At 46.0% G+C, this 23,581-nt stretch overlaps 2 protein-coding genes across 3 annotated transcripts in view; both read right to left on the reverse strand.

Annotated features, from left to right (window-relative positions):
• LOC140555919 (rho guanine nucleotide exchange factor 4-like) overlaps positions 1-20,375 on the reverse strand; it is a 90,997-nt gene extending 70,622 nt beyond the window's left edge. Inside the window, exons 1-4 of one of the 2 annotated variants that reach the window (XM_072679267.1) lie at positions 19,122-20,375; positions 16,540-18,056; positions 12,859-13,131; positions 11,500-11,614 (exon numbers count right to left, since the gene is read on the reverse strand). In XM_072679267.1, the coding sequence (XP_072535368.1) occupies positions 11,500-11,614; positions 12,859-13,131; positions 16,540-18,056; positions 19,122-19,203 (1,987 nt within the window). In that variant the 5' untranslated portion in view covers positions 19,204-20,375. Of the gene's footprint in view, positions 1-4,176; positions 4,700-11,499; positions 11,615-12,858; positions 13,132-16,539; positions 18,057-19,121 lie in introns of those variants that run through there. The other variant, XM_072679268.1, reaches the window with a different exon arrangement.
• Positions 19,206-23,581, reverse strand: part of LOC140555826 (uncharacterized) — an 80,609-nt gene continuing 76,233 nt past the window's right edge. The window contains exons 3-4 of the mRNA XM_072679146.1: positions 19,548-22,617; positions 19,206-19,243 (exon numbers count right to left, since the gene is read on the reverse strand). Coding sequence (XP_072535247.1) covers positions 19,206-19,243; positions 19,548-22,617 — 3,108 coding nt within the window. The remainder of the gene's footprint in view (positions 19,244-19,547; positions 22,618-23,581) is intronic.

The following is a 23,581-nucleotide window of genomic DNA, read 5'->3' on the forward strand; positions in this document are numbered from 1 at the left end:
GCCAAATATTTCATTATTATATTTATATTTAATTTAATAAAATTCCCAGCTGACATGTCCTATATGGGGAAGCCTAACTGGGAGCCAGAAAGTCTTGTCCTAGGGTTCCAGGCTGTATGCCCACCAGGGTCAGTGATGGGACCAGGAGGGGTTAAGCATAGGATACTGCATACAGTGTTTAGATGGGACCCCTGTGAAATGAAGATGGGCTGTAAAGCCCAAGTGGGTCTCAGTAACAACACATGTACAATCCCACTCAGAGCCCATGCCCACCTGGAACCCACCTGGCCCACGTTCCAGCCATGCGATCCCCACATGAGCATGTTGGTGCATCTAGTGTAAGGTTAGCCATGTGGAGTTAAGGTACAAATTGGTAGGAATTGTCAACTCTGTTAATGGTTTAAATGGTTTAAATGGTTCTAGATAACAGAGTTGACTGATGAGTCCCATCTTGCCATACTTGAAATTTACCCAAAATTGTAAAATGGGCCACGAATACCAGACAAATATTCAAGCACTCTTTATGTTTGCTGTATTGGCAAATGGATCACAACCGAACACCACAGTCCTGAAGTGAATTATGAATTATGAATGTTGAGTGATTAGTCATCAGCCCAACTGTGTTTGTGTTACTGCTGTATTGACAGGGTGGGGATGACTGGTGGGCAGTTTTTGAGGTCAGAACAGGCCCGTTTGTGGCTCAGACTCGGCCTCAGCTGCTAAACTGTGCCAGCTCTGTTTGGGTTCAGCTCTAAACCTGCACAAATCAGATTAGCCCACATAGAACTGTCCCTGCTAACGCAGACCACTCACACACACACACACACACACACACACACACACACAGACATACAGACTCTCTGACAAGGACAAACCTTATCACTATCAACCTCATCTAACCTCCTCCTCTTCTCTCTCTCCCTCTTTTCTCCCTCTCATATTCAAACAGCTTCATCGCCATGAACTGTAACCTAACGACGGTTGCCAAGCAATACAGAGAATACAAAACATTAATAGCAACAATAATGAGGTTCAGCTCACAGTGTGAACTGTGTTTATTGATCTGAAGTACACCATATGGACTAAAGTATTGGGACACCTGCTCATTCACTGTTTCTTCTGAAATCAAGGGGATTAAAAAGAGCTGATCCTGCTTCTGTTGGAGTAGCTGTCTCTACTGTCCAGGGAAGAAGACTTTCCACTAGATTTTGGGGGAGGAGCAGCATTGCTGTGAGGATTTGATTGATTGCATTCAGCGATAAGAGCGTTAGTGAGGTCAGGATGTTGGATGATGATCACCATCCCACCTACACCATCCCCAATTCATCCCAAAGGTACTGGATGTACTGGATGGAGCTCCACCATCCATCATTCCAGAGAACACTGTTCTTCCACTGCTCCACAGCTCAAGGCTGGGGGGCTTTATACCCCTCTATTAGCCCACGCCTGGCTTTATTAGGGCCAATAGGTTCATGCTTATCTGCTCCTGCAGAGAGTCCTATTCTATTGGCAATACTTATTTCTCTACATGGACTAGACAAGCTGTGTGTGTGTGTTTGCAATTATATTTGCATGTCTATGTCAGTAGTATGTTTCAGTATTTTGTGTAAGAGTATGGGACTGGATGTATGTTTTAATTAAAGCAGCAGTATGTAGCATTTTTACCTGAAAATAGCAGCTTCCTGTTGTTACTCTGAGCTTGATGCACCGTAGTCTTACTCTACCCCCTCAGTCCACATGCTTCTTTACCTTCCAGTTTCCTTTAGTAGAGGCTCAAAGTGAGAATCACCCTGTAGGGGGAGCCCAGGAGCAAGAAATGCCAATTTTCCATACTGTTGCTTTAATTCAAACATGAATCTGATATATATATATATGTTATATTGGTGTGTTAGAACAGACATGCTATTATGGGTCTCTGATTTTTACTGCCGGCATGACCATGACCCTCACCCTGACCCCTTTCAAAGAAGATCAAAGGGCAAACAGATCAATCCGGTCATTGATTTCATTAGTAGATCCTCTTATTGATACAGCACTCAGGCCAGCCCTGATACAGAGAGAGAGAGAGAGAGAGGGAGTGAGAGGGAGTGAGAGGGAGAGAGAGAGAGAGAGAGAGAGAGAGAGAGAGAGGGAGAGAGAGAGAGAGAGAGAGAGAGAGAGGGAGAGAGAGAGGGAGTGAGAGGGAGAGAGAGAGAGAGAGAGAGAGAGAGAGAGAGAGAGAGAGAGGGAGAGAGAGAGAGAGAGAGAGAGAGAGAGCGCGAGATCGAGCCTTATCCTGTGTTTGTTCTTGAACGATCATTTTGTGGTCGGAACCCGACAGCAGCTCAGCTCTCACGCCTGATAACACAGAACCTTCATAAACTCCACAGCTCTCCTCTATCGATCCTCCTCCCATCTACAACACAGCCCACCACTCCTCCGTCACCATGACGATCAGCCAGAGAGCACAGTGAACGGGAAGAGCGGTGGAGAGAGCCTAAAGAACACTGATAGAGAGAGAGAGAGAGAGAGAGAGATTCCCATTTTCTTTAATGAGTACTGTGCTCACGGTGTGTGTGTGTGTGTGTGTGTGTGTTCTATTTTAGTGGGTGTTTAAGTGTCTCTTACTACATTTACCTTACACACATCTGTGTTCACCAAAGCAACAGCCATTCACAAAACACGTCTCCTCATGTCACACACACACACACATACACATACACACACTGTGAGCAATAACACACAGCAGAGCTTCAGATGTTGACCATAGCAACAGAAGCACAGAAGCTGACCACTCTCGCTCCTCCACAGGCAGACCTGCTCTGCTCAGCAGGAACATGGAAACCACCTCCAACCTCATCTCAGCAAGATCAACACAATCATCATCATCATCACCATCATCATCACCATCATCATCATCATCATCGCCCCTTCCACTCCAAAGAACCTCCAGCTCCTTATGCTGTTCCAGGGTGCACTGGTGGTGGTTCTCCATCACTGTGTTCATCATTAGAACATCTCCAAAGTTCTCCTCTCTCATGGAGTCTACTGTTATTTAGAGTTCTCCTCAGATCAACACCTGGTTTGGTGATTGGTGGTAAATCAGGGCTTAATGATGGTAAATCAGGTGAGCTGCTGCTGCTGCTGCTGCTGCTGCTGATGGAGTTGAACACATCCTCCACGCTGTGCTGGCTGGACTGGGGGGCGTCCAGGAGAACCCTGGAGGAACCGAGCTCTGTTCTTCAGACTAGCTCACAGACAAGATCTCACTACTTTCTTTCTTCAGAATGAGAAGCTCTCGTTTTTACTGGATTCATGTTCAGCTGCTTTATCTGATCTGATGAGATCTGGAGCTTGTCTTTCTGCTCCAGTTCCAGGTTCTAGTAGAATATCTTTCCATAATAACTTCATCTCTGAATTTTCACAGCAACTCCTGTTTTTTATTCCCCAGAGTGAACGATGAGAGACCCCCGTATACAACTCAACAATAGTGAGAGCTAGCCAGGCTGAATTACAGCCTCCAAACATGGTGGAGGTAGTTTCACACACTGCTACTGGAACTAAGACCCCCAAAGTAAACAGTGCATGACCAAATCTTCCAAAATCAAGTGATTAAAAAAAAGAGAGCTTATCCTAGCTTTTGTTTTGGGAAGAAGGAAGGCTTTCTACTAGATTTTGGAGCAGAGCATTGCTGTGAGTATCTGATTGTATCCAACAACAAGAGCATTGGTGAGGTCAGAATGTTGGATAATGATCACCACCCCACCTCATCATCCCCTACTCCTCACTCAACTCATCCCAAAAGTATTGGATTATTCCAGAGAACAAATGAATGAGCAGGTGTCCCAATACTTTTGTCCAAATAGTGTTGAATTATCATAATAGCTGCTAAAAATAAGGTTGTATTCCAGCTTTTACACCTAACACTAATCGGCAGCACCTGTAGCATACAGGCAATTACCACAGACACCCGTTTTTTCCCCTGGGTGACACTGCAGGTTCTCAACTTCAGCATCTGCCCTATGACCTCCACGGTACGTGGTGTGTTTTTCGCTCGTCTCTAAGCACAGCTTATCACACCGAGATTAAAACCAGTGCTAACCAACTGTCCACAACTCATGCGACAGATGGGGCTCAGGTTGACAAAATTCTGCAGCACTCCTTTAAGACCTCTCAGTAATAACACTTGCGTCCTACCTGTGGTGGAGTGCAAGCTCTCCAAGCTCCAGTAGCGCGACAGCGCCCCCCGGAGGGTGCCCCCAAACCCAGGGTAAGGTCCGGCGGGGCCGAGGCTGCTGTCCGAATCCGATCCGGGGGACAGGAGGCCCGAGCTGCCGCCGCTGCTGCTGCCACAGCTCCCCCCGGGCAGGGGCGCCGGGCCATCAGCGCCGCCCTGCTGGGTGCGCATGGCGCTGCAAGAGCCAATAGAGTGCTGTGCTGTAATCCTGCACCTGAGAAACAGCTGGTCCACTGTGATGACCGGACAAATGCACACTGGTGTGTGCGGGTTTGAGAGAGAGATAGGGCTGTCCCAGAGCTAACACACTAACACACAGACAGTCCAGTCTGATCTCCAGAGAAAAACACAAGAGAGAGTATGTGTGTGGGGGGGAGAGAGAGAGGGAGATAGAGAGAGATAGAGAGAGACAGAACCCTGCTCTACACCTGAAGCACAACTATGCTGCCTCTGCCGTTCTGCTGTGCTGTTTAGAATGGGCTCTGCAGCTCCTCCTCTCTCTCCCTCTCTCTCTCTCAGTATCTCTATCTGTCACTCTACCAAAGCAGAACGCAGAGCCTGGCGGGGGCCCTCTAGAGGGGGTTGTAGACTGGACGATGGAGAAGTGCAGCTTTCAGCATCAGCCTGGCCCTGAAAACATCCAACCCCCCCCCTTACTTGCTTTCTCTTTTCCCTCATTTCTCTCTCTCTCTCTATCTCTCTCTCTCTCTCTCTCTCTCTCTCTCTCTCTCTCTCTCTCCTGTCAGACAGAAGTGCTGAAAGCTGGCAGTAATGGATGAAGCCCAGTACTCTGCAGCCTGTCATAGAGGAAGCTATAGCGGTGGGATTTCCTGCCTGTGCATTCGCAATCGGCTTACAGAACACACACACACACACACACACATACACACACACACTGCTGCTAATGACACAGGATAGAGCACTTATATACCACTGTCCTGCTCACACACACTGGAAAAGGTAATGCCCTAAAATATGGACATACACTATGCCGTATACATATCGCCGCCGCCGCGCAAAAACTCTGTATCTCCAAAAGGGCAACTTTACAGGAGAAGGAAAAAACGTCAGAACTTTTAATAGAAATCAATGGAGAAATATTTCGTTCCACGCCGTTTCGGAGCGTTTCTATTGGTCCGTTCATCATGGAATTCTGACACAATGTAAAGAACACCTGCCAGATTCGCTTTAGCTCAAAAAGTGAAAAGCGGACAAATGGGAGATACAAGGTTTGTGTGGGAGTGTGATGAGATGCTTATGCATATGCAATATCAAAATGTCACCAGATCTTCATCACAAGTCAAAGTTTGGAAGAGGGACCACCCAGCTCTGGCTTGGTCTTTGCCCAGCAAGCCGAAGCTGCCCAGATCTCCAGCCTCTGAGTTTCTCGAGGTCCACCCCCCCTTTGCCTCAGCTCACAGTGAGGGTGGTCCGCACTTCGGAAAAGCTGGAAATTAAGCCTGGACAGTGTGATGCTAGCCGGTACATCAAAGCATCAGAGGAAACGTACCGCATTGGTTGCCTGGTGACGATACATCAGAAAGAGGCGTCTGGTGGTGTCTGGTTGCACATGGGCTGGAGGAGGCATGTGTCAGTCCTTACCCTCCCAGTGTCAGAGCATCACCTGTGTTGGGTTGGGTAATTGGCTACGATCCTCAATTGGGGAGATTAATTAGGTATGAAATGAATGGACCAATAGAAACGCTCCATAATGACTGATTTTTTTTTATTATTATTGACTTCCATTGAAAATTAACCCCTTAAACAGCCTACGTCTGGGCCTACAGCCCCACCACTTACTGAGTAATGCCCCTTAGTGTGTGACAAGCCCTGGAGTGTTTTGGAGATACGGATGTTCTGCATGACAGCAGTGATACACTACATTTGATCCATATAATAGTGTCATGCTGGCGTCATAACACTACTGTAGCCCATTCTAACTCATACACTCACACGGCAGCTCTACACACACCTCCTCAGGCTCCTTCCTCCCAGCTCTGGTATTAATAGTCCATGACATTCAAGGCATGTTGGAGTAAACCCTCCCTAAACAAAGACTCCATCTCCTGCTCTGACACTAATAACACCGACTCCATGATATACTATACTCCCACAGTACAAAGCCAAGAGCAACACACAGAACGGATTAGCGCTGTGAACCAATGAGGTACCAGCAATCCAGTAAATCAGCCCAGGAACTAAACCCAGTAAATGTTTGGACTGTGGCAAAGCCCAAAGACCCATGAATCTTATAAACCAGTACTCCCAGATTAGCCCCAGCGGAGCTACACGTCACACAGGAACATAAAGGAACATACAATGTAGGGTTGAATACTCAATTTACCTGCACACACACACAAACACACACACTGACACACAGTACAATGTGATGGATGAGCCTAAAGCCAGTCCTGACTGGGGAAAACGGATGATTTATAGCTCGATATGGATGCAAAAAAACACTAAATAAAGAAGCTTCAAGTGATTCTTTGAGCGACACCGCAGAAGAGTCACTTTTGGTTCCCTACAGAACCATGTTACCATATGACGCAGATGTTATACAGAGTGTGGAGAACCTTTTAAAGGCCTAAAAACTACAACAGCAACAAAAAAAACACCACCTGCTGTAAGAACCAATTTATAGAGCCTAAGAATCAAACATGATTCTTTAAAGAACTGACAGTGGCTTAAAGAATCGCTCAAAGAATCAATATGAATCACCTATATTTTTAACCCCTAAACGGGCATTGTAACCACGCGGTAGACATTTCCTCTCCAGCAAACTTCTGTAATAAAACTCAGCAAAACCCATGTTCACCAGACTGACGGATAGACTGCACCCCGCAAAATAAAGGTTCTGCAAAGGGTTCTTTGAGTGCCGCCGTAGGAGAACCACATTTGGTTCTATAATGAAGCACTGAGGGTGAAGAACCTGATAATACAGTAAGCCTTTACATCCACTTCCTAAAACCTTTAAAAGATTTTTTACACACACACACACACACACACACACATATCTCTACAGCAGTTTAGCTCCGCCCACACACATTGAAGTTGCAAAGGATGTCTGTTTTTTTTTTTTTTTTGTCAAGGGCAGCCAATCAGAACAGAGCTCATTTGCATAGGTCAGTCTTAAAGGCTCAGGAACATGAACAGTTAGCTAGTGTTTTTGGCTGTTTTAGGTGGACCTCAGAGAAACGATCAAATGAGTCCTAGCTAATCAGAACAGAGCTCATTTGCATATGCCAGTCTTAAAGGCAAAGTAACAGAAAAAGGTGAGTCTTTAAAAGAGTCCTAGTTCTTCTAGGTCAAGACAGACAATGAAGGGCAGCCAATCAAAACAGAGCTCATTTGCATATGGTAATCTTAAAGGTACAGGAACAGAGAAATAGGACCCTTTAGAAGAGTCCTAGTTCTTCTAGATCAAGGCAGACAATGAAGGACAGCCAATCAGAACAGTGCTCATTTGTATATGCCAGTCTTAAAGGCACAGTAACAGTAAAATGGGTTGTTGCATGTTTTAGTATTAAAATACTACTAAATGCTACCAAAAAGAACGAGGGCTGTTTTAAAGGAGCAGTATGCTGTATTTCCATGCATTTAGTCGTGTCCCTAAAACATCTGCTTGGATTTCTGAACCCAAACAGTCATAATTCATTTTTCAAAATCTTTTCTTCTTCTGTTATCATGCCTTACTCTTTTTACGCCTTTTAACCCAACATCTGTCCTACACTGCCTATATATCAAGTCTGTCAGACTACGAGGCGACAATGCTGACTCTATGAATCTGTAGGTTTCTCCACAGCTTCTGTCCAAATGCCAGAGAGGTGCTCATTTATTCATCACAGACAGGAGAGGCAGATATCTCAACAGAGTGCAGAACAGTGAGGTGAGCAACTCCGTTTCAGCCTCTGCTGCAGGACGTGAGCTACATTAGTGAGGGGAGTGTTTCCACTGAAGGAAAGGATGGATTTTTTCATGGTGTGATTACTGAAAGGGCTGAGAGAAAGCAGACGGTACTCCGACTGCAGAGCACACACACAGACTGTGAGCTGTGGACAATGGCAAACCTGCTTCAATATACAATATACTGCTCCCATGCTCCCAAGTTGGCCTATTAGGATGTTTGGTATGGACGCATACTTCTGCACGTTCATAACCTAATAGGCTGTATAGTAGAATTGTACTAATCTTTTACAGATTGTAATCAGAAGTGAACTTGGAATGGATTTTTTTTTTAAATTAAAGCAACAATATGTAACATTTTACCTTAAAATAACAGCTTCCAAATCATTGTGATGCTCCACTGACCTGACTAGAGAGCAGTGTCTCAATCATCTCTACTGCACTATGTCACTTTGGTGAAGTAGTAGAGTCATATTAGTGTGAAATACTGTAGTATTAGTGTACCGCCTCAGTCCACATGCCACAGGTATCTCTCAGCTTGTCCAGAAATGCATGTGTAAAGCATGTCCTTCTTAAGGGGTGTCTCGATGCGTGAATGTCTCGATGCGCAAATGGCTCAATGCGCAAATGTCTCAATGCGCAAATGTCTCAAAGCGCAAATGTCTCAAAGCGCGAATGTCTCAAAGCGTGAATGTCTCAAAGTGTGATTGTCTCGATGCATGAATATCTCGAAGCGCGAATGTCTCAAAGTGTGAATGTCTCAATGCACGAATGCCTCGATGCGCAAATGGCTCAAAGCGTGAATGTCTCGAAGCGCAAATGTCTCGAACCGTGAGTGTCTCAAAGCGCAAATGTCTCAAAGCGTGAATGTCTCGAAGCGTGAATGTCTCGATCCGTGAATGTCTCAATGTGCAAATGTCTCAAAGCGTGAATGTCTCGAAGCGCAAATGTCTCGAACCGTGAGTGTCTCAAAGCGCAAATGTCTCAATGCGTGAATGTCTCGAAGCACAAATGTCTCGATGCGCGAATGTCTCGAAGCACAAATGTCTCGATGCGCGAATGTCTCGAAGCGCGAATGCAATGGGTCAATGCAGAAACTCTAGCAGGACTGTCATAAACCGTGGAATCAAGGCCAAGATTATTTGAGAGCTCTTGAGAATCTCTCGAGGCGCTCATTTGCTTTTTTTTTTGCTCTGTAATTGTTTTAAAAAAATAATAACCTGATCTTGATTAATTAATTGAAATAAATACAATTTGAATGCATTTTGAACAACAGAGGTTTGTCTGTTGGGTGCCTAAAGTTTTGCATTTGTTTACATATCTGATAAATGTCAGTGATGAGCAGCATGCTATGGTAATGAGATCAAGGGACAATTTATAAAAATTCATAAAAAATAATGCAATGTAAAAATCTGTCACTTATTGAACTCACCTATAACACTAGTATTGATCTATTAAACAATATGAATTATTATTTATTTATCTAAAATGATTATCATCACACTCAAACACTTATGGCCATGTTTTGTAGCAGACTTTTGGGAACCCCTGATACACGGTAAGGTCTTTTTGGCCGGACAGAGTGTGTCCTTGCTGAGTGACCGAGAGCACAGTATCTCCAACCATCACATAGAGAGTCTTTAAAGGAACCCAGGCTGAGGGGACGGCCATGACTCGCCACCCAATTCAATAAACACACACTGATCTCATTACGCAGACGGCATCTGGCGCGGGACGTCTGACCTCACTCACGGAATACACACTTCTGTGTGTCTGAAAGTCAGCCAAGTGTGTTAGTGCATGTGAAAGAGTCTAATGGCCAATTTGGCAACTCTGAGTGAGTGTGTGTGTATGTGTGTGTGTGTGTGTGTGTGTGTGTGAATACATTTCCCCCAGCAAACTGTTCATACACAAAGTGACATTGCAAGAGCTGTGGGTGGTCAAGGCTGGCCGGTTTACAACACACACACACACACACACACACACACACACACACACACACTGCACACCTACAGCCTGAATAAAAGCCCCAGTCCCTGAGGAGGTGAGGAGAACCGTGCGCTCAGAGCCACTCTGGGTGAGATCTTCTTTATTTAATTTCCTGCACAGTGTCTCCGACTGCAGGACTAATGAGTGTGTAATGCATCCTCGCTGCACTCTCCAGGGAACACACCCCTCTCCTGCTCTGTCTGTCTGCTACACAGACAGAAGGCAGGTGGGTCAGGGGTTTGGAAGAAGGTGCTACAGCTATTGCTTAAGACTTACTCATCAGAACAAGTTCTCCTCATGAAGTCTGGTATTATTTAGAGTTCTCCTCAGATCAACACCTGGTTTGGTGGGCTTATAAATCAGGGCTTAATGATGGTAAATCAGGTGAGCTGCTGCTGCTGCTGCTGCTGCTGCTGCTGATGGAGTTGAACACATCCTCCACGCTGTGCTGGCTGGACTGGGGGGCGTCCATAAGAAACCTGGAGGGACCGAGCGAGCTCTGTTCTTCAGACTAGCTCACCGACAAGATCTCACTACTTTCTTTCTTCAGAATGAGAAGCTCTTGTTTCTCCTTTTTACTGGATTCATGTTCAACTGCATAATGTGAATAACGTAATTAGGGGAAGAAAACCTCTGTGTTGAACTGTCTATAATAAATAAGGGCATGGTAATAGGGTACTGGGCGAAGGGTGGTCGCATCTTGGAAACTGGTAATCTTATGGGACGGTCAAGAGGTGCTGTAGTGAAGAGTACAGAGAATGGACTCTCTAAATGGCATAACATTGGTGTCCCACAGGTTGTTGATGCCAGAGGGGAGAAAGGACGCTGGTGAGGGGTACAGAGCCCTTATAGTGGTATTTCTACTATATACTATTATTATTATTATTATTATTATTATTATAGCGAGATGTCATGGCTTGGACTATATTAGGTGATGTAAGGTGTTAATTATAGAGGTATTTTCTACTGTATATATATATACACCTTCTGTATACACCACTACAAAAGGCCCCATGTCTCTACTGGCTCCTGACAGATTATTACACATCACTGCTCAACAGAAGCAAACCACACAAACCCACATATACACAGACCAGCTGCCCTCTGCTGGCCATTTGTCAGCACAACAACACCACAGTCCACAAATTGGCTCCACAACCTAAAGCTGTTGCTGCGCATGCCAGCTGTCCCTGGCACCGCTCCGGAGCTTAATCCTGGATTCACGGAAGCATCACCGTAAAGAAATCATTTTAAGTAACAGAAGCAGACCTCCCAAATGTCTCATAATCCGCGAGCTGACCGTAGCCAATGCTCTCAGCAACTGCATCCAAAAACACACAGCTATACGCAGACAGAGAGCCAGCCAGGCCAAAGGGGTCGGTACTCACAGGGGTAGGACATGCGGCGTCTCCAGCTGAGGCAGTCCAAGCCAGTGGGGGCGCTGTGGGAGAAGCTCAGGGCTCTGAGGGACGTCCCGGTTGAGAGAGAGAGTAGCATACTGGCCTGGAGAGATAAATGGTATGGGTTAGTCATCTATCAGGTGCCTTAGGTGCTGCAGAAGAGCTGGTATTCATGTCAGGTCAGCAGCTTTGCAGGGGGAGCTGAAAGTCAGGAACCATGGAAATATTTGTAAAGTGATATGGGGGGGCGAGAGCATCATCTACCCACCCATCTCTTGGGGAACCTGCTGCCGGTGGCTGAAAGCATGCGAAATCCTGTGAAGTGAGCTTAGAAGGGGGTCGGTAGTGGGCCTGGGACGCCTGACTTGACGCCCGTTGAGCCTTCCAGAGGTGTTGTGGGCTAAATTCAGTGAAACACTGGTGAAAGGAGCGGCCTACCTGAAGACCCCTGTTTGAGGTGGGCTTAACCCAGGAAGGAAGGACAACAGGTGAACCAGCAACAGGGCTCTGGGCACACAAGGCTCATTGATGTGATCCATGGAGGCCCCACCCATCTGCTGCTAACGTCTAAAGGTGTCCAGATACCACCACAGATGGACTATACTGGAGTCCATGCCTTGAAAGGTCAGCCAGGTCTGTTTTGGTGGTAGGAGGGGGGACGCCCAGAGGAACATTTTATTTATTTATTGCACAAATGTTTAGGAGACATCTCTCAGATGTTTCTCCTAAAATTGCTTGGAGAAATCGAGTTAGAGACAAATGAGACTACATAAAATTAGTCAGGTGGTTTTAATGTTATGGCTGATTGGTGTATATATCGCAGCCCTAACTGCCTATACTGTTAGGTCAGCTAACAGACACCTGCACTGGCTGGCATCTCAACCACTTAGCAACAACACATTCCTTTATTACGTGAAGAAGGTAGCTCAGATATCTCAGATTTGCTTCAGGCATGAAATTGGGTTGGCGATTACTGGTCTACTGGATAGCGGCAGTGAGTCTTGGAGATGTTTGGGAGGGTTCCTGACTTTTGACTCGCCCTGTCTATGAAAAACACAGTTCCAGTCCTCAGGAACACCCAAGAACGCTTAGAGCCCACCGCCAGCTTCCCTCTCAAACCGATATAATAGAACAAAATTAGCGAAAGAACTTGAACTTGGACACGAAGACACATAAAAAAAGTAGAGGAGCGAGAATCGAAGGAAAAAGAACAGAAGAACAGAACAAACTCAAGAACGAAAGCAGAAGATTCTCTGCATCCCTCAGACACAGACAGAAAGGAAAAGAGTGAAGCAGCGAGAAGATAGAGGAGGTGTCCACTTTCGGCTCTCCCGTTTCTGCTCTTACTTTCACCGACTCCTCTTGAGGACGGGTCCAAAGCTTGACCAGTTTGGCCCTGGCCAGCCTTCTCTTCTCCCGTCTCTTCTCCTCCTCGATCCACAGGTCATCCGAGCAACAGCGTTTCCGTGGTAACCTGCGGCCTCCGGATACCGCTCCGAGCCTGGGGCTGTGGCTGGAGGATCCTGAAGGACTCGGGGAGACGTCTGCCATTCGCTTCACCACAGACTGACCGGAGACTCTGATGCTGCCTGGATCTGATGCCTTCAGCAGCGGGCTAGGCTGTTTCACACAAAACACCACAGCCCTCTTCATTTCACTGATGGCCTCCAATCAAACAGCAAGGTGTCTTTATGCAACATGCATTCGGAAAGTGATAGCATGGCCTGAGCTTGTGGAACTCCTATTACTGTCTATAGCAGCCCACTCCAGTCATTATTAATAAAAACAAACCTATCTCAAAGTAATGAGATATTATCTAAAATATGTCTCAAAATAATGAGTTAGTATCTCATTGAAAGACCTTAGTATCTCAAACTAATGACATAGTATCTCAGAATAATGACATAGTATCTCAGAATAAAGAGGGTATATCTAAATAGTGACTTAATATCTCAAATTCATGACTTAGCATTTCATAGAAAGGCCTTAGTATCTCAGACTAATGACATAGTATCTCAAACTAATGACATAGTATCTCAGACTAATGACATAGTATCTCAGAATAATAAAAGTATATCTAAACAGTGACTTAATATCTCAAATTAATGACTTAGCATTTCATAGAAAGACCTTAGTATCTCAGACTAATGACATAGTATCTCAGACTAATGACAGTATCTCAGACTAATGACATAGTGACTAATGACTTAATATCTCAAATTAATGACTTAGCATCTCATAGAAAGGCCTTAGTATCTTAGACTAATGACATAGTATCTCAGACTAATGACAGTATCTCAGACTAATGACATAGTGACTAATGACTTAATATCTCAAATTAATGACTTAGCATCTCATAGAAAGGCCTTAGTATCTTAGACTAATGACATAGTATCTCAGAATAATGACTTATATTATATATGACTTAATGACTTAATATCTCAAATTAATTACTTAGTATCTCAAAGAATGGCATTAGTCTCTCATTATTTACTATCTCAAAATAATGAGAATATCAAAATGACTTAATATCTCAGAATATGACTTAGCATCTTAAAATAAGTCCATTTTTAAGATACTAAATAATTATTGTGAGATAGTATGCCATTATGTTGAGATTCTTAGTGTACCAAAAATAATCTTAATATCTTAATATCAAAAAAATGCAGTAGTATCTCAAAAAAATGAGAGTAGAGATAACAAGACTTGTTATCTAGAACCAGAACTTGTAGATTAAAGGCCATTCATATTCTAACAGCCAAGCACAATGTTTTAAACAAACACACTCTTACAGATATAGATGCTGCTCATGCAAAAATTCAGTTCAATTTTACAACAACTCACTGCATGAAATAATGACTTAATATCTCATAATAATGACTTAGTACCTACAAAATGACTTAGTATCTTAATATAATGAGATACTTTAAGATACTAAGTCTGTTTTTGAGATACTGCCATTATTGCCATTATTTTGAGATTCCTAGTCATAATTTTGAGATACTATGGGATTATTTTAAGATTCCAAAGATAATGACTCAGTATCTCAATTTAGAGAAGGTATATATAAATGACTTAATATCTCAAAATAATGATGAAATATCTCAAAATAATGAGACGTATCTCAGAATAATGACTAAGCATTGCAAAATAATTGCATAATTCACTTAATAAAGACAAAAACAGGCGCTTTTTTCTTTTTTTGTGGCAGGAATGGGCTTCTGTACTGTCAAATGCTTATTTAGGCAAAACCTGCTCCTCATACCAAGAATTTGGAGCTGTTTTTACAGCATTTTTTCCAAATTAATTATTGAATTATTATTACTATTATTTGATAATGAATTAATTGATGTAATTAATGAATTAATATGAAAGACACAGTTCCATTTATATAGTGCCAGTCCTCAAGGAGTCCCTCTCAAACTGATAGAACAGAACAAAATGAGAGAAAGAACTTTTCAGATAAACAAAGACTTAAACATGAAGACATGGAAAATACCAAAACTGTCGAGGCTAAATATCCCTGAAGTGTTACAACAGCTGCCTTTTCATCACTAAAGAGGCAGAGTTAGGAGTCCTACCCAAGGACTCTTATCCAGCCAGGGAATCACACCCCAGTCTGCCACTGGGAAAGATGGTGTTGCTACCCACTACACTACGCTAACCGTCTAAACATTACTGGAAAGTTTCTAAAGAAGACTAGGGGTTTTCAAAGTTTTGATGGGCAGTGTGCTGTACACTGGATGTCTAACAGAATCGTTAAATGTGTTAAAAAAAAAAAACTCACACTAATCCATTACAAATTTGCATATAGATTTAATATCACCCACACAGGCAATCCAAATGAAACTGTCTACTGATCACTTAGGCCATAATAGCTCCATATATTATACACATTTTCTAACAACACCCTCCCAATAAACAATTCTGGAGTTCTGTCCTGCTCATGTTATCTTCTCTGCTGAATCAGCAATTTCCTTTCCCCCCCATCTTTACTTTAGTTTGTAGAAGATTCTACTTTTAATATGATTTTAATACGAATAAAAAAAAAGTGTCAGTGGCTGCTAGTATGGCTGCCAAAAATTTTTATTTAGGATTGAGCAGGGTGTGCTTGTATCACTGCCAGATTACATCATGCCAGGGCAGCCACGGTTCAACTGTGGTCCGAGGCTATTGACTTCGAGATTTGTCTAATCAGACATGAAGCTGTGTGTGGGGTAAAATTGAATCAAATTTAATGTGTTTATTTATTTATTTATTTATTTATTTATTTAATTTTGTTTTATTTATTCTTTTTATTATGTATTTATTTATTTATTTTCTTTTTTTCAGCCTCATATATATATATATATATATATATATATATATATATATATATATACATACAAAAAATGTGTTTAAAAAAATGGTCCACTCCTTTAATCCTAATTTCACATAATCACTACATTACACAATGTGTTTATAAATATGCACTCTAATCAGATCCACTAGGGTTTAGCCTTAAATGGATGCTCTAATCTGTGACTCACAGATGCACCACTAGAGAGCAGTGTTCCCACAGTTTAAGAATGCCTCTATTCTGCCAGTATAACTTTCTAAAACCCAGCTCTGGGCGGTCACAAGGTGGCTGTACAGGTAGAATATCTTACTGGGAAGCATGAATACCCTTCATTCACATAAGCAGGGGAACCTAAGTACCCTTCCTAAATAGGCCTAATCGTCACAGCTCACCTTAATCTCACATAGGTCCAGTCTAGGCCTCATGTGCAGTTTACAACCCAGATGGGGCCCATGTTCAACCCCTCCTGGTCCCATCACTGAATCTGCTGGACATCCATATGTGGGGTCTTTCTGGTTTCCAGTTGGGCTAACTATACAGGCCCCACATTAACATGTTATCTGGGTAGCAACCCACAAGACGACCAAGACGACCTGGGACGACCTTAGCAACGTGTCGCCTCTTTAAGGTAACGTAAGGACGTAAAGCATGGTCCACTGCTTGTGGGTAACATTATCACACATACTCACCTCAAAGTCACTGACCGTGACCAGGCTGACCTGAGAGTGGCTGTCCGCACTGCTGTCCTCCAGTGGGCAGCTGGAGCTCAGAGGACTGAGCGAACCCTGGCGCCCCATTTTGGGTTTGAGGGTCCTGGGTCTTTCTGGAGGATCTGGGACACTCCCTCCCTGCCCCAAGAGGATCAGAGAGAGGGTGTTGGCCCGAGACGAAGGGTAACGGAACCCCCGCCTTGATGCTGAGGACCGTGGGCTACTGGGCTTGGGGCTCATGGGCCTCATGGGAGACTCTGCACTTTCACTCACACCTGGTGGCGATTTGGACCAGGACGGAGAGAGCTGAATGGTCATAGGGCTCATGGGGGAGAGTGGACTGGAGTCGAGGCCTGGTGGTGGCGCCTCGGAGGAGTCATCGGATGAGAGGCGACCAGAGTCAGAGAAGGTGATTGACAGGCCATTCGGAGGGCACTTCCTCCTGGGCCCTTCCGACTTGGAACCTTGCGGGGAGCCTTCAGTGCCATCCTGGATGACTCCACGTTTGCTAAGTGGGTCAGTGTGGCACTGTGCTGCCCCCTGCTGGACAAGCCGTTCCTGCGTTGTCCGATTTGCGTAATCGCTGTGGACCAACCGAGTGGCTTTACCTCCACCACCATCCGCGTCTGGAACAGACATGGTGCGTCTCAGGAGCTCCGTCTCCTTCAGTCGTTTCTGCCTCTTCCACGACTGCTTGGGACGCACTTCCTCTGCCTCCGGTCGTGCTTCGCGCTCCTCACTGTCCTTGTCCATGGAGCGGGACTCAAAAAGGCTGGACAGGGACTTGTGTGCTTGGGCAAAGCGCAAGCGAAGGCTCAGACCCTCTGTGCTCTTGCTTCTTTTGTAGCCCGAACATTCGCTACCCAAGCTTTGCTTGAGGGTGACAGTGTCTCTAACTCCACTTGCCTCAGTATCCACCATCCTTTGGTCACAGGCATCCTGAATTTGGCAAGCACCTGCTGTGGAGGAGAGGTGGGGGTACGGAACTGGAACATCATCCTCATCCCCCTCGTCCTCTTCTGTGTCCACCTGGCTGCCAGACAGTGCTTGCTGGTGCTGCCCTGTCTGATTCATAACATCGCTTTTGTAGAAGACTTCATCGTCCGAGTTTTCAGCTTGACCCTCCGGCTCATGTGCAAAATCCGGAGCTTGGGTCAGGTGACTCCTGTAGACCAGGAGGTCCAGTACCCCTCCCTCAGGTGAGTTGCCCTTACTGCCCTTGTCATCTCTTGATGTCATGCTCTTTCCTCGCCTGAAAGAGGGCATTTTGCCAAAGACAGAGAACTTGGAGGCCTTGGACTTAGTCCTTGTGGGTTTGCGCGATTTGCCTGCAACAGGAGATCGCTGCTCCTCAAGATCCTCGCTATTGATGCTGCTTGTGTCGAGTTCCACAGACGGAGTGGCCGGACTTTTAGGTGGGGCAGCTTCATCAGGTTGTGGGGACACAACCCCATTCTGGTCCGGGGAGGTAGAACATGTCTGGACATCAGACTTTCCTAGAGTAAAAAAATTGAACAAGCCTTAAAATGAGTTCAATGGACAGACCTTCACTGTTCTCAGTGTACTTTCGGGGTCTACACCCAAAACATGTCCAGCACAGTTCGGTACAACCCCCCTACTGTTATATTGGCCTATTTAGAGTCAACCTAAGTAGGAGCCAATGCAAAGATTGTCTGATCCAACAGAGCTCAGCTGTTCATTATTAGGATGAGTACATGAGCTTACTGTTCTCATTAAGGAGACATGGTCAGATATCAGATACATACACTATATGGACAAAAGTATTGGGACACCTGCTCATTCTTTGTTTCTTCTGAAATCAAGGGCATTAAAAATAGTTGATTCTGCTTTTGTTGGAGTAACCGTCTCTACTGTCCAGGGAAAATGGCTTTCTACTAGATTTTGAAGATGCACTGCAGTGAGAATTTGATTGCATAACAAGATCTTTCTGATTGGTGGACTGTTCCCACACACTAACACACCACCACCACGTCAGTTAGTTTCACTGGAGTGCTGAGAATAAGCTACCACCTAAATACTACCTACCTGCTCTGTGGTGGTCTGTCCTGTGGGGTCCTGACCATTGAAGAACAGGGTGATTCTCAACTCAAGTCTTAGACTATTAGTTTAGGATTAGTACCAGCATTAGGTTGAACATCAGAGTTAGGGTGAAGTTTAGGGATCAGGAAATGAATCTTTTTATGGTGCTTCTTTTTTATGTGCATCCAGTCACTGCCTCTTTTCAAACTGCCGCTTACAGGAATGCGCTGGCTATCCAGCTCTAATGGACCGTCCAACAGACGCCCAAGCTGGCCAGCATCACACTAAAGTGATGTGAGGAGAGAAAGGGAGCCATCTTCCCACCCAGAGAGAGCAGGGCCAATTGTGCCCTCTCAGGCGTCGGCTGCTGATGGCAGGCAGCATGACCTGGGACTAGAACCAGCGATCTTCTGGCAGCATGACCTGGGACTTGAACCAGTGATCATCTGGTTATAGTGGCATCGCCTCTATGCACAAATCTAGACTAGTATTTTTTGTCATGTGTATATTAAGAGTGTTACCTTGACAACCATTGGAGATGCTGGTTGACAGCATGTCTGACGAAACTCCTAGGATGTCCTGGACCGACTCAGCAGGCTTCATCTTTACGCTTCCTGTCTGCTCAGTTTCTGCTTCTTCCTCCCTTAGAGAGCCATCATTCTCTGGAGTACCACAATACTCCAAGTAGCGCTCTGTCTCCGGAATAGGCTCCAGACTTCGGGAAGGGAGCAAGCCTGGACCTTCCTCAGTGTATGGGTAACGTGTTGTCCTTACTGTGGACTGTATGAAAGCTCTGTCTTCTTCTGCTTCTAAGTACCTACCACTGCTGTCCTGGGTCTCTGTGTTGTTGGCTTGAGAAGGTTGTGATCTATTTAGAGTAGCTATGCTATCTGTATTTGAGCTAAAACACTCGCCAGACTGGCAGTGTGTAGCAAGTTCTGTGTAACCTGTCTCAGCGACTGGGAACCTGAGGCCGGTAAATGTTTCTATACAGTGTGAGTCTAAGCCTCTGTCCTGGCATATAGAGCTGAAAGGCTGAACAGACTGGGACAATGTTTGCTCCTTGTCCAGCTGAAGGCGTCTCTTGGTCTCCTGAAGGCTGGCCGGGGGTTCATGGACCTCAGACCGTGGCTGACTGAGGAGAGAGTGGTCCAAATCAGCCTCTCGTACACAACCCGTACAGAGTGAAGAGTGTGTATGTCTGTGGGGGTTATCTCCACAGCGTGCAGAGTGCGTCAAGTGATCTACTCCAGCATGAACCACCTGAACGAGACGTGAGCCTGCAAAAGCTTCAGAGTCTAAGCGACTCTTCTGAACCTTGGACGAATCAAGGCAGTCTTTCTGTGGAAGGTGCTGATCTATGTTCTCCACCTCCACCCGTGGTGGTAAGAAGTCACAATGAACGTTATCCAAGTCTTCCCCAAGACCGGATACAGCCGAATCCTCGCTGCTCCAGTACCGCTCGTAATCTAGACGGGACAGTAGACCTAAAGACTTCTCTGTACCGTCCGAGTTAGTCGAACCCTGCTCAGAGATCGGGCGATCAGGCTTGTCTTGGTGGAGAGAGTCTGTTTGGTCACTGTCCTCTGAGTCGCTCTCTGGACCGGAAGAAGGCTCCAGCCACTGGTCACAAGCTGGGGAGCAAGATCTCTCTATGCATGCTGCATCTCTGGCCACTTCGCTGGTCTCCAAGTACGTGGTGACGTTTCGAGAAGGTATGGGCTGATCCAACTGGGGACTGGAGATGTCCTGCGTTTGGAAGCTAGCTTGGTGGAGGGTTACGGTTACAGCAATCTCAGTAGCACTACTTTCCGGAAAAAAAGGGGTCACCGTGACATCTGAGTGAGGAGAATCGATGTCCGTCTTGTGTTCAAAATCAATAACCAGTGTCTGTTTCTCTAAGGCATCTATAGGCTGCTCATGTGTCTGACAGTGCTTGTGTTCAATAAATAGAGGACCATATGTTTCAACAGGCTTTGGCGGGACACGTCTCTCTGTGGCAGGAGTGCTGGTCAAACTGTCCACAGCTGATTGGGCAGGATAGAGCTGTCTCTCTACACTCGGCCTGTTCAGATGTTCAAAGTTAACATGGTCCTCCTTTTCCTTGGACCTTGCTGATCCCCGCCTCCTATCTTCCACCTTGTCCTCTGCAGAAAGCGAGTAACATGATCTGTCTTCTTCTAAGGTCTGACGAAAGACCTGCAGGAGCTCTGGGCTCTGGGAGTTGATGGCCTTGAGGTCAGTGCGTGTCAGGATTAGGAAAGGCAGGCAGTCCACAGGTTGTTCCAGAGGTCCGAGAGGATGTTGCGGGAGGTTACACGAAGAGAGAGTGTCCTCGCAAACCTTCCCTTCGTCTCCACTTCTCGTTTCCCCAGAGGAGGTTCCTCTTTCCCTGTCCTGCACATTCAACGGCCGTTCAAACCCTTTAGCCAGACAAAATGAATCAGACTCCGCTGGACTGACCTGCGTCTGCTGTTTTGAGAAGTGAGGATTCAGCTGGACGGTTTCAGCAACGTCCCCACAGTCTCCCGAGCAGGATGCTGTCAGGAGCTTCTCGTCCGATTGCTGCCACTGCTGTTGTGCCACTGCTGGCTTCTCTGCCAAATGAACAGAATCTCGCCCAGTGTGTGATGCGCAAGAGCCCGTCCTCGCTTCTCTACCTTCCGTCCCATCAGAGTGGACGAGTGACAGGTCAGGAATGCAGGATGCAGGAGGAATCCTAGCCTCCTCAGCAGACAGAAAAGCGCTCACAGTCGGATCTGAGGGCACTCCTTCAGTGACTGAACCCACTGGCATAGCCTGTGACTGGGTACCTGAGACGCACACAGTGTCACGAGTCTGTGCACCGCTAGCACAGGAGTGCAGGTACGTCTGTGCATCACTGCGGTTAACTGAGCTGTGTTCCTCAGATCTGCCTGTTTCGCTGTCCTCTGCAGGTCCTGCTACATCATGCGGGGCTTCTGTTGTGTAAACAAGTGAAGTGTCTGGCTTGCCTAGTTCCCTTCCGTTCCCGCTAATGCTTGTTTCTGTGCTGTGTGTGCAGGAACTACCTGGACTGTGCTCGAACACCGAGCCTGTTTCAATTACCTCCGCATGACCAGTCTTGTCTGAGGCACATGCTTGTGTGCTACACCTCCCCGTCGGACTGTCTTTCCCACTGCTGCTATGTAAACTACGGTCGTTTGTTATGTCTGCAGTTCGCTCTTGTGTGCAGACTGTGCTGACTGTGTTTCTGAGACAGAAATCTGGGCTAGCCTGTGCTTTGTGACCTGTGTCATGAGTTTCTGTGCTGGGGGTGCTCAGGCAGGGTGTATTGCTCTCTGTGCATGTCCCTGTACATGTGATGTGTCCCGATGCTTTTACACAGTGTGTGTCTGAGCTGCTGTCTACGGTCTCTGTGCTTCGTGTGTCTCTGCGCTTCGAGGTCTGAGAGCAGTGTGTCCGGGGACTTCGTAGGTCCTCCTTGAGCTCTACCTCTGTGCTGTTGCATATGCCTACTCCTGATTGGTCAGTGTATTCGTAAAAGTTCAGATTTGTGGACCATTCGATCTGAGAGGCAGGGAGGTGTGTGTTCGCTTCGCCTGGTTTCTCTGTGCTCTCTGGACCTGGACAATCTGGACAGTCTGAGCGTGTCCTGGTTGTGTCTCGTGTTTTCAGGTCCTCTGTGCAATGTATGACGGTATGCTCCTCAAGCAGTTCCTCTACGCCTGTGCTGTGTGTGGTTGAGCTTCTGGTTGGAGCCTCCGTTTGCTCCACCCTAGCCCTCTCGCAGTAGGTGTGTCCCTCTTCCCGCTGGGCTTGACAGTGTGCTGGCTCCAGTCCGTTCTCCAAACGCCATCCAGCATAAAGATGCTCCGCCCCGACGAGAGCCGAAAAGCCGTCCTCTCCGTCCCACGAGTCACGGTGCCAGGCAGTAGCGTCTGACGCCCGCTCTCTCCATCCGCGAGACTCCGGTCCTAACTCACACTCGTCTGATCCGCCTGGGTCACTCGGCACCTCCTCAAGAGCTTCCTGTACCTGCGGGGGGAAAACAGAGGTAAAGAAACTGGTTTACAGAAAAACAAGATATTTCATTATGGTATGTACACAACATGTCCAAATGTTTGTGGACACTCCTTCTAATGAATGCATTCGGCTAGTGTGAGTACTGACGGCAAACAGAACAGAGCAGACATGAGGGACCAGCCCCTGTTCTTTGTAGACCTACAGACCAGTGAAGACCACAAGTAACACCATACCACCCACTACACCTCTCTCAAACACACACACACACACACACACACACTTTCTGACAGGTAATGCTTACAGACTGAAGCACGAAGATCTCAAGTGTGCATTTGATTAGTGTACAGAGAGAGGGAGAGAGAGAGATAGGGGGGGAGAGAGAGGAAGAGAAAGAGAGGGACAGGGAAAGAAGGGGAGAGAGAGAGAGAGGGCAAGATAGAAGGGAAGAGTACATAAGGCGAAGACGGAAGAGAGGACAAGACAGAGCGAGAGAGAGAGAGAGAGAGAGAGAGAGAGAGGAAAGAACAGAAAGTAGAAAAGGGAGAGAGAGAAAGAGTCAGAGAAAGAGAGAGCGAAAGAGAGAGAGAGAGAGAGAGAGAAAGAGAGAGAAAGAGTGAGTGAAAGAGAGAGAGAGAAATAGAGAGAGCGAAAGAGAGAGAGAGAGAGAGAGAGAAAGAGAGAGAAAGAGAAAGAGAGAGAGAGAGAGAAAGAGTGAGAGAAAGAGAGAGCGAAAGAGAGAGAGAGAGAGAGAGAGAAAGAGAGAGAGAGAAAGGGTGAGAGTGCGAGAGTAGAGAATAGAACAAAGAGAGAGAGAACAGAAGAAAAAACAAGGTCAAAAGAAAGAGAACCCAGAGAGAGCCCAGTCATCACCCCCCCCCCCCCCCCCCCCCCCCCTCGCGCCTGTGCACACGCTCTCACTTACTGTCCGAAGCGTGGAGACCACCAATGTGCGTTTCATTAGTGTGGAGATGTGTGT

The sequence above is a fragment of the Salminus brasiliensis genome, chromosome 5 (assembly GCF_030463535.1).
Source record: "Salminus brasiliensis chromosome 5, fSalBra1.hap2, whole genome shotgun sequence".
In the NCBI taxonomy this organism is placed as follows: domain Eukaryota; kingdom Metazoa; phylum Chordata; class Actinopteri; order Characiformes; family Bryconidae; genus Salminus; species Salminus brasiliensis.